The following is an 11,946-nucleotide window of genomic DNA, read 5'->3' as shown; positions in this document are numbered from 1 at the left end:
AAAAAAAAAAAAAAAAAAAAAACCTAGTCTCACAATTGCCAGTACTGTTGCTTAGTATAGGATCTTTCCTCTTGTTCAGCTCTGATCCACCTCTTGAGCTTTTGGACTGTGAGAATTTCTTCTGTGAAAAGGATTTCCTAAATTTTGCATCTGTGGCTCTAATGACTTCAGTTACTTATTTTTCCTTTGGAATGGCTAGAATATCATGTTTTTAGTAACTAGAATATGCACCCTATTGTTTAACACTAGAATCTGAAAATCTAGTTTCATAAAGCTAGTATTAATCCGTTCCATAAGTTTGAAATTTTGATGTTAATACGAAAGGGTACCAGCATTTACATGGTATTGTCTTTGCATGTATTTCCTAGGGATGTCCTTTAACTCCATTGCCTCCAGTTAGTATTGCTATTCGATTTACCTATGTACTTCAAGATTGGCAACAGTATTTTTGGCCTCAGCAACCTCCAGGTGAGAGCATTTAGAGAACTATATTTAACTTATTGAATTTAAATGAAAAAGATACATTCAGAAATTACAATTACTTAACAAGAGTTTCAAGTGTTTTACATTAGAAATATTTGTGATTCATTTTAAATGTAATATTGTTGCTTTCATTGCCCTTATCATTTTTTTTTCTCTTAAAGAAAAACTGTGGGTTTTCTAGAGATAGTAATACTCTATGTTTGACAATCTGTCTTTAAAAGCCTGGGGCACCCCTTGCTGTGGTACATTATATGCCATAAATGTAGCGAATGATTAACATGTCTGTTTTTAGACTATTATAAGAGCAGAGCTGTTCTTAGCTCACCCTCATAAAATGAGAACAGACATGCAAAAAACTTTAAAGAGAGTATTGTTTCAAGAAAGGGGGCTAAACAAGGAAAGCAGAGGAGAAAAATATACGTAGGGGAAAATAATAATTAACTTGTATGTTATAGAAATATAATCAAAATCAATTTGCCTGCTTACCCTTGATAAACAGATTCATTCAACAATTATTAATTATTAACCTGTAATAGACTAGGCAGTGCTAAGGACAGCAGTATGAACAACACATTACCTAAGTTCTAGAAAAGCTCAGTTTCATGGACATATGTCCTAATTAACATTTTGATTCATGGGTGTTTCTTTCATATGTTTGATTATATTGAAGCCCATCTAATAAGGAATATAATACAAACCTATAAAATACAAGAATTTCACTAGCTTGAAAACATTTTTTAATCTACCTCCCCTAAAGAGAAATAAAATAAACTAATATTCTTTACTGTTTATTTTTGTTCTAAGTAGTTGGCTATTTATAGGATTGAAAATAATTGGTAGGCATGAGATGATATAAAAATTAATATAATACAGGCCAGGCATGGTGACTCACACCTGTAATCCCAGCACTTTGGGAGGCCAAGGCAGGCAGATCACCTGAGGTCAGGAGTTCAAGACCAGCCTGGCCAACATGGTGAAACCTTGTCTCTATTAAAAATACAAAAATTAGCCAGGTGCAGTGGCAGGAGCCTGTAATCCCAGCTACTTGGGAGGCTGAGGCAGGAGAATCCCTTGAACCTGGGAGGTGGAGGTTGCAGTGAGCCGACATTATACCACTGTACTCTAGCCTAGGTGACAGAGTGAGACTCTATCTCAAAAAAAAAAAAATTTTTTTTTAATGTAATATATCCTTAGCTTGTGGCAGTTATATGTACTACTACTATTTTATTTTATATATCACAAAATAATTTGCAACTCTAATGTACACTATAAAAGGACCGTATCTAAACTACAACAGAGAAATAAAAGCTAAGCTTTAGATTTATATCAGAAGAAACACGCAAATGTTTGTGTTGGTGATTTTAGTTCCCAGATAACAGTACCCACTGGACAAGTTATAGTCTACGTCTAGTTAGAAGTGTCCATTCTTATCTTTTTTTTTTCCAAGGCTACTCTCTTACAAAGCAGTTTTAAAGATTTCCTAAGGTAGTGTGGTTTGCTCATGATCTGTGAAGAAGCCCAAGAGTTAGAACCTTAGCATTATAAGATTGCCAATAAATCTTTGTTAATCTTCTATTGTCAAGTTTTAAAATGGGGATTAAAATAATTAACCTTCTCCCTCAGTAGGTTGAAAGTCATATAAATTCTTAACATTTTCCTTTATAAGGGGAAAGGGACTGAACATGTAATATAATATGGACAAGACACTGTGCTTTTCGTATTTTATATGCTATTTTGTATAATTTTCACTTACCTTTGAGACAATTATTATTATTATCTTTTGTTTTGTTTTTTGAGAAAGTCTTGCTCTGTCACCCAGGCTGGAGTGCAGTGGCATGATCTCGGCTCACTGCAACCTCTGCCTCCTGGGTTCAAGCGATTCTCCTGCCTCAGCCTCAGCCTCCTGAGTACAGGTATGCACCACCATGCCTGGATAATTTTTGTATTTTTTAGTAGATATGGAGTTTCACCATGTTGGCCAGGCTGGTCTCGAACTCCTGACCTCAGGTGATCCACCCTCCCCAGCTTCCCAAAGTGCTGGAATTAGAGGTTTGAGCCATTGTGCCCGGCCCAAGACATGTATTATTATCTTTCTTAGAGATGTAAGTTTCTTAGATTGTAAGTTTTTTAAAGAACTCACGTAAGTGGCTTAAAGTCATATGGTCACCATGTGATAAAGTTTGCATACAACACTAGTCAAACTCCAAGCCCAATACGCTTTTCACTCCACGAGTTGCTTCTCCCTTTTTAATTCAGCTAAAACAGTTATATTTTAGTAATAATTTTAATTTACTAATTTATAAAATGTGCTCATAATTTTGAAGTTTTACAAACTCACTTGTAACAATGCTAGTCATTGTGATCTTTCTTATTATAAGCATTATTTAGTTGGAAAATGGAATTGACTTGAGAAAATTTACCGAATCAAGTAATTGATTCATATTTGATGACTAATTTTAAATCATTTACTTAGGATGTAGATAAATATCAGATGTGATTTTAGCAAATATGGGAAGTTTTCTTAACTCAGTCGGCTTTAATTTTAGGAAATCCTAGTGTAATGTGAATAATTAAACATCATAATTTGTATTATTTCAAAGAGAAAAAAAATCCTTTTGATGACTTTTAGAAATGCTTATTACTTCCTCAGGAGAGACAGAACTAAGAGGAATGATTTACCGTCTAAGTTCTCTTCTAGTCTAGTGTGCCATTCATAATGGAAAGGAGGTTCTTTTCTGATCTTTATATATTTCCATTTACTATCAACCAAAATATAATGTTATTAATGATGACAAATGTACTAATTTCTTATTCAGAAATTACTGACAGCAAAACTGATTAGTGTAGTTGGTGAATAGATTTTTAAATACTTGGATACTCTTTTTGGATTATATTAATTACATTCTTTTAAAGTGCAAAAAAAATTACAGAAATAATATTCTCTTGAGTAATATTTAAGGAATATTTGAGAAGGGCAAAATTTAAAATACATGGCCTGAATGAAATATTGGATAAATAGGAAATAAGTGTGCCCTTTTACTATAACGTTCTCTGGGGAAGTCAAATATTTGTTAGACTACGTATGCTGTAACTTGCTCTAACTTGCTGACTTGCTATATGTGTTCTCTTGTAGACACTTATAAAGCTATAATATTCCAAAGGCCTTAACTAGAATAGACTCTTCTATATTTTTTCCCAAATGATGGAAAAATATTTCTTTTGTTTAGACATAGATGCCCTTGTAGGAGGAGAAGTTGGAGGTTTGGAGTTTGGCAAGTTACCATTTGGTGCCTGTGAAGATCCTATTAGGTGAGAATTTCAACCTGTCATTTGAATTGTGGGAATATTTTACTTCAAATTTATATTGATATTGATTCTACTGTGCTTTATGATGCTATAGCCTGCTGGGATGAATGTAGTACTGGAAATAAAGAAAGATGTACACCTGGGCCAGGCACAGGCTCATGCCTGTAATCCTAGCACTTTGGGAGGCTCAGTGGGCGACTCCTGAGGTCAGGTGTTAAAGACCAGCCTGACCAACGTGGCAAAACCCCGTCTCTATGAAAGAATATAAAAATTAAATGGGTGTGGTTGCGCACACCTGTAATCCCAGCTACTCAAGAGGTTGAGGCACAAGAATCACTTGAACCTGGCAGGCAGAGGTTGCAGTGAGCTAAGATCACACCACTGCACTCCAACCTGGGCAACAGAGCAAGACTCTGTCTCAAAAAAAGAAAGAAAGAAAGACCTACATTTCCTTTCTTTATTTTATAATTTTACATGAAAACTTTCTGAGATTTAATATTCATCTATAATTCAGCAAACTGTGTCCTTTGGGCCAGATCTGGCCATTAGCCTGTTTTTGTATGGTCAGTGAAGTCAGGATAGTGTTTACATTTTTAAAGGTTATAAAAGAAAAAAAATAAAACAGACTGTACATGGTTCACAAAGCCTAAGATATTTACTCTCTGGCTCTTTATAGAAAATGTTTGCCAATTCCTGATCTATAACGTTTTTGAAACTTGAGATATAATTTACCTGCCATAAAATTCGCTATTTAAAAGTGTACAATTCAATGGTTTTTAATATTTACAGAGCTATGCAACCATCATAATCATCTAATTCCAGAACATTTTCATAACCTTAAAAAGAAATTCTTCACCTCTTAGCCATCATTTCCCCCTAGTCTTCTCAACCCTCTGACTCTAGGCAAACACTGATATACTTTCTGTCTCTTTGGATTTAGCTATTCTGGACATTTCGTATAAATGGAATCATATGACATGTGGCTTTCTTTGTGTCTCACTTCTTTTAATTAGCATGTTTTCAAGGTTTGTCCATCTTGTAGCATGAATCAGTACAGTAGTCACCCCTTATCCACAGCTGGTATGTTACAAGATCCCCAGTGGATGACTGAAACCATGGACAGTACCACACACTAAATACACTGTTTTTTCCTATGCATACATACAAGTAGTAAAATTTAATTTATAAATTTGGCATAGTAAGATTTCCAGGTGATGTAGTAATACAAAATAAATAAATACATAAGATAAATATAAATTAGGCACGATAAGAGATTGACAATAATAACTAATAGTAACATAGAACAGCTATAACAATATACCTTAATAAAAGTTATGTGAATGTGATCTATCTCTCTCAGTATATCTCACTGTACCATGCACATTTTTCTTGTGATCTCTCTGATCACCAAGACAGTTACTAAGTGAATAACAGGGCAGGTAGCATAGACAGTGTAGATACACTGGACAAAGGGATGATTCACCTACTGCGGTGGGATGGCACAAGATTTCACTATGCTACTCAGAACAACATGTGATTTTAAATTTATGGATTTTTTTTTTCTGGAATTTTTCACTTAATATTTTCAGACTGCAGTTGATTTAGGGTAACTGAAGCTGCAGAAAGTGAGGCTGTGGATAAGGGGGAATTAAGGTTCTTCTGTGCTTTTTATGACTGTAAATATACCATTGTATGGATATGCCACATTTTGTTTATCCATTCATTAGTTGGTGGGTTATTTATGCTTTTTGGCTATTATGTATAATGAGATTAATGTTTTCAAAACATTAACTTAATAAGGATGTGCTACCATTTGCTAAATAAGTTGTTTCTAGTTTGTTGTATTATAAATAATGCCACTGTAACATACTTTTGTTTCCTTGGAATAGTTTTCTAGAAGTATTAAATATAATTGCTGGGTCAGCATTAAAGCTTTTGGTTGTATTTTATGTTTTACTTTAGTGAACTCCATTTAGCTACTATGTGGCCTCATCTGACAGAAGGGATCATTGTGGATAATGATGTTTATTCGTAAGTATGTTAAGAGTAGTAGTACAATGAGATTAAAAAACTTCAGTAGAATAACTCTCAAATTGCTAGTAATTTTTATGTGCATTTTTTATTGTTTTCTTTTGATTTTAATGTTCTGTTTTGTGTTTTATTGTCTAAGGACTTTGATTTCTTATGATGTTATTTTTTAAAAACTTATCCAAATGGCTCTATGCATCTGGATAAGAGTAAGTTTAAGGGAGGCTAAATGGATTGCTTGTCCTTCTATGTTTTCATTAGACTGCATTTTAATAAGTTCATGAATCTTGCAGATTGTCATAATTAGGATCTTATGTTTATTGGTTTACGTTTTAGTGATTTGGATCCTATTCAAGCTCCGCATTGGTCTGTTAGAGTTCGAAAAGCTGAGAATCCTCAGTGTTTGCTAGGTAAGGTATATTATGCTCCATTCCTGAAATACCACTGATCTGCTTAACTTCCAAATCAGAAACACTGCATACATTCTTTATACTTTGTCACCTCCTCAGTTAACACCATGTAGGAAAAAAATCATTGCCAGTAGCAGTGAATCTTTTTTGAGTAGTGCCAGCAAATTCTCCATTATTTTCTCATTATCTCAGCTTTATTTTTCTGACGCGCTTTTTTTTTTTTTTTTTTTTTTTTTTTTTTTTTTTTTTTTTTTTTTTGAGATGAAGTCTCACTCTGTCACTCAGGCTGGAGTGCTGTGGTGCCATCTCAGCTCACTGCAAGCTCTGCCTTCCAGGTTCACGCCATTCTCCTGCTCAGCCTCCCGAGTAGCTGGGATTATAGGCGCCCACCACCACGCCAGCTAATTTTTTGTGTTTTTAGTAGAGACGGGGTTTCACCATGTTAGCCAGGATGGTCTCGATCTCCTGACCTCGTGATCCACCCGCCTCGGCCTCCCAAGATGCTGGCATTACAGGCGTGAGCCACCGCGCCCAGCCTGAAGCGCACTGTTTTTGACGGTGCACATTAGAGCCCTTATGTAGAGTTGTGTTACATCTGCAGCCTATTTCTGATATGGGAAAAGAAATGTGAATAATCTTATACACCTCACAAGGTTATTTGAGGGATCAAGTAAAATAACATAAATGGAAGTACTTTGAAAAATATTAATTGCTATTCAGATACTATTATTGTATCTTATGTCTGGGATTCGTCCCCTTCTCTTTTTTTAGGTGTATCTCTTTCATGAAGTCTTTTGAACCCATCTCCTCAATGTGCCTTGTCATCTTTTTCCTCCTTATATTTAGTACACATGAGAATATTTTCTCCTTTTTTTAATGTTCATCCATGCTACCTTAACTCCCTGTCATTTGATATATTACCATTTAACTGATGGAGTTACCAAATATTTATTATGACAGTAATGATGCATTTCTCTAAAGCATTGTTTTCTTGGGCTCTTTATCATTCATATGCTATTTGTCAAATGCTGATTAGTAGTTGCCATTTGTGCTAACTATATAATAGCGAAAACAAAGATGTATAATGTATAAGTCCACCATTGGCGAATTTGTCTGGGGTTTTAGGGCAACAGTATAGAGTCAATGTCAAGAGTTTTACAGTCAGACAGACCTCAGTTCAAATCCTAGATTGACCACATTGGTCAAATTTCTTAATCTTTTTAAGCCCCAGAGTCCTCATAAGTAAAATAGAGATAACATTAGTACTTACTTCACAGGGTTATTGGGAGGATCAAATGAGATTATGTACCTGTGTGTGTGTGTATATATATCACATTTAACAGTGCCTTTGTTATAGTAAATGAACAGTAAATGCTTTCTGTTGTTTAATCGTTGAATTACTACATATTATGTTTACGTACTAAGTTGCTTCTTAGTAACATTATTATTCCTCGTCTTGCAACTATGTGATATTTGCTGAGGACCTTAGAATTGAAAGTATTCTCATTTTAGTTTAATGTTCCATGATCTTACCTTACTTCTTCTAATATTTTGTATGACTAGATTATAGACTTTTCCTACCTTTCTGAGGAAGCCCCCAAAAAGTTATGGGTTAATTCAGAATTAGTTGGTGAATTATAAAATTTAGATGTACTTGATGTATCTTAGTACTGATAGTATTTGTTAAGCATTCATTTATTTGTGTAAACATTGTTGCTCTTTAGAAGATTCAAATCGCTTTACCTCTTTTTATTATAATGACAGACAGCTGGGTGCAATGGCTCATGCCTATAATCCCGGCACTTTGAGAGGCTGAGGCAAGCGGATTGCTTGAGCCCAGGAGTTTGAGTCCAGCATTGGCAACATGGCGAAACGTCATCTCTACAAAAAATACAAAAATTAGCTGGGCATGGTGATGCACACCTGCAGTCCCAGCCTACCCAGGAGGCTGAGGTGGGAGGACCTGAGCCTGGGAGGTCAAGGCTGCAGTGAGCCATGATTGTGCCACTGCACTCCAGCGTGGGCGACAGAGTAGGACTCTGTCTCAAAAACAATAATAATGACAGAAAGAATACCATTAATATGTAGCAGAAACTGAAATATCTTTATCCTACATGATTTCCTAATCCTCTAGAAACATATCTTTAGTGTTTCTTCTTAATTTTATTTATTAATGGATTTAGATTCTAGTAGTGTAGCAGTTGGGGAAAGATTACTACATACCTAGAGTAAGTTCTTGTTACTTATGTAACTTAATGACAAATGTTGGGTCTCATTGAGGCATACAGTAAGTACTATTAGGTACAATTATTTTTTTCTTTCCTTCTAGAAGGAATTCTAAGGAAAAGCTTTTAAATATCCTGGGACGTGGAGAGAAAGAAAAGAACAAGGCTACCTTTGATATAGGATTAATTCTTGCCTTTTCAATGGAAAACTGCATGGTTTTACTTTCTACCATATCTTAGTTAATAGCTTTTGTGGAAAGACATACTTTAATTTATAGGACTGATTTTGTTTTTTCAGTTAAGTGTCAAAAATGATAACTTTTTTCCTACATAGGTGATTTTGTCACTGAATTTTTTAAAATTTGCCGTCGAAAGGAGTCAACTGATGAGATTCTTGGACGATCTGCATTTGAGGAAGAAGGCAAAGGTAACCTGCATTTTTTTTTTTTTAACATTACCTTCAGATGTCTTCCTCTTTTTCCTTGGCACATTTTTCAGCAACTTTTCATGTGTTTTCTCATTTTGAATTAAGTTGGAGAATCAAGTTTTGATGGACCTGACAGCTACAGTTCCTTTCCAGGCTATACCCGGTGCTTGTTAAGACATTAAGGGCATTTAATAAGTTCTTTCCACCAAAAATGTAAAATATTTTGAAAAGTAGAGTTTTAGAGGTTAAATTTTGAAGTCTCCTGGGGAGAAATAATTTGTGTGACACCATTGTCACTCATGCTTGCACATAAAGCTGAACGTGTATATTAATATTTTATAATTCCAAGACCATGTAACACTAGTAAAAAGAATGAGTAAAATATTCTATTCAGTCATCAATTTGTTCATCACTTTCACCTGCTAAGGTTGGTGATATAATTTATATATATTTCTGTTCTTTTTATAGAAACTGCTGATATAACTCATGCTTTGTCAAAATTGACAGAGCCGGCATCAGTTCCAATTCATAAATTATCAGTTTCAAATATGGTACACACTGCAAAGAAGAAAATCCGAAAACACAGAGGTGTAGAGGAGTCACCGCTAAATAATGATGTCCTCAATACTATTCTCCTGGTAATTAAATGTTCTGTCTTTATAGGTCTATCTGCAGAATCATTTATTCATTATATATTCAGCTCCTTCTATGTGGTAGACAGTGACTTTGGAATATAAAATGAATGAAACAGTTACCACATTTAGAAAATTTCTACTAGTTTAGTGGTGAGAAGGAAAGTAAATAGTAGTTATGATACCATGTTGCACGTGAGAAATCTGGCAAGGGGGCTGTGAGAGCACAGCAGAGGTACATTTGTCCCTGTCTGGGCAGTGGGAATCACGGAAGTCTTCATAAAGAGGGACATTTGAACTGAATCTTGATGAAAAGAAGGCTTTAGAAGCAGAGGAACAACAGAGGTTTGAGAGCATGCTGAACAGTTGATATTTTGTAGGGTGCTTCCCAGAGCATGACCAGGGTTGAGGCTGGAGAAGTAGTAGATAACCTGCCATGCTGAAGCACTGGCTTTTATCTTGCAGTTTAAGTAGAAGATCAAAATGATTAGAATTTTTTTTTTTTTTTGAGACAAAGTCTCGCTCTGTCACCCAGACTGGAGTGCAGTTGCGTGTCTCGGCTCACTGCAACCTCCACCTCCTGGGTTCAAGCGATTTTCCTGCCTCAGCCTCCCTAGTAGCTGGAACTACAGTTGCGTGCCACCACGCCTGGCTAATTTTTTGTGTTTTTTTAGTAGAGATGGGGTTTCACCGTGTTAGCCAGGATGGTCTTGATCTCCTGACCTGATAATCCGCCCGCCTTGGCCTCCCTAACTGCTGGGATTACAGGCGTGAGCCACTGCACCTGGCCCCAGAATTATATTTTTGAAAGGTTGCTTTGACAGTAGTTGAGAGAAAGCTTTTAGTGAGAATGAGAGGGAGATAAGTAGAGGGCTAAGGTGGCTCCTAGGTATAACAGGATGGAATGGCCCCAGCCTGGGGGCATCCACACCGTGGTTTAATGTCTGCATGACTTACTGCGTGACTTTGAATAAGTCACTTCAGTTTCCTCATCTATAAAATATGGCTAACAAAGCCTTGCAAGATTGCTGTGAAGATTACAGGATCTTCTGTGACACTGCCTGGCGTATATGGGCCTTTGATAAATGATAGCTATTTTTACTGTAATTGTGGTTAAAATCATATTCCTGGAAATTTGTGCATTGGGAAAAACCTTCAAGAAAAGTGTTGAAAAGAAAACTGGACTTGGAAACTTAATGTTAATCTTATCTACCATTTGTCTGAACAAAACTTTTAGCCAACTTTTTAGCTTGTACGTCGTAAGATATGGGCAGTGATACTTAGCTCAAACAGTTGTATGAAAATAGGATAATGCTGGTAATTGTGCCTGGTACTGGCACTTGGCACATAGTAGGTCATCTAATTTTTAAAAGTCTGTTGGACATGTTCTATAATATGTGGCAAAGTATACATAGTGAGAGGAATTACTAATCAGCAATACCACAAAACAATTGAGAGGAACAGTGATAAAAGGACTATAAATAAATGTCTGTAGAGAGCCTCCTTTTTAAGACTGTATTCTTAAAGAATGTTATTCAAATCATGTAGCTCAGTTGTCATGTACACTGGATTTTTTTTGACCACTCCTACACGTACATATAAACAGAAACCATATGGAAAAGGTACATCGGTTATTATAGGTTTAAACTGCTTCCTACTTTCCAGGGGTATCATAAAATAAAGTTGTGGGTCTTGAATATCATCTCTTAGTAGTCTATATATGAAAGCCTGTAGATGATATAACTCTTCAGATCCTCATGAGTACATGGGTGTTTTTAAATTGTCTTTTATGGTTTTGTTTCTTAAATAGTAGTAACTCTAAAAAAATGTAATGGCCTTTGATGAGCATGAAGTCACAGTGATGAGATTTTGCTTTTGCACCATTCAGCTTACAGAATCAAGTGATTACTTTTAAGAAAAAAATTCTAATTTCTAAAATTGGCTAGTCACTGAAACCTTGTGTATTTTCAAGGAAAAATAGAAAAAAATTGTGAGTGTAGAACAAACTGGCCAATACAACTGGAACATTTCTATTGTTAGAGCAGCAAAACCATTAAAAAGTTAAATAAGTCTATATGAGTTATAAAAATCAAACCAAAATAGGAAATGTTGGTCTAAAACCACGACTTTTTTTTTCCCTTTCCTTCAAGTTCTTATTCCCTGATGCTGTTTCTGAGAAACCATTAGATGTAACTACTTCAACAGATAATAATTATCCTCCATCAGAGAGTGAAGACTATGTAAGTTGATTTGGGGTTCAATATTAAAATGTTTTAAATGCACTGAATTTCTAGAGGTTCTATATATTTCTAGTTTAATAGCTTAATATCTTTTTATTTTAAAAATCACCTTGGGAATTTTGGATGGGAGATCATGGTTTCCACTTAGATAACTAGCACAGATACATATTTTGAGTAGCAAGAATTTTTCTGGAA

At 35.3% G+C, this 11,946-nt stretch overlaps 1 protein-coding gene across 3 annotated transcripts in view; it reads left to right on the top strand.

Moving 5' to 3' along the window:
• Positions 1-11,946, top strand: part of RAB3GAP1 (RAB3 GTPase activating protein catalytic subunit 1) — a 121,323-nt gene that overhangs the window by 72,512 nt on the left and 36,865 nt on the right. For all 3 annotated transcript variants that reach the window (XR_001888443.1, XM_017888484.1, XM_017888483.1), the window contains exons 8-14: positions 369-468; positions 3,711-3,792; positions 5,752-5,820; positions 6,154-6,227; positions 8,787-8,879; positions 9,348-9,517; positions 11,662-11,751. Coding sequence is in view for 2 of the 3 variants with exons in the window: in XM_017888484.1 (XP_017743973.1) it covers positions 369-468; positions 3,711-3,792; positions 5,752-5,820; positions 6,154-6,227; positions 8,787-8,879; positions 9,348-9,517; positions 11,662-11,751 (678 nt within the window). In the remaining variant the exon portion in view is untranslated. The remainder of the gene's footprint in view (positions 1-368; positions 469-3,710; positions 3,793-5,751; positions 5,821-6,153; positions 6,228-8,786; positions 8,880-9,347; positions 9,518-11,661; positions 11,752-11,946) is intronic.

Source organism: Rhinopithecus bieti, unplaced genomic scaffold (genome assembly GCF_001698545.2).
Source record: "Rhinopithecus bieti isolate Rb0 unplaced genomic scaffold, ASM169854v2 scaffold_15296, whole genome shotgun sequence".
NCBI classification, from domain to species: Eukaryota; Metazoa; Chordata; class Mammalia; order Primates; family Cercopithecidae; genus Rhinopithecus; species Rhinopithecus bieti.
This window is presented reverse-complemented; position numbering and strand designations above follow the sequence as displayed.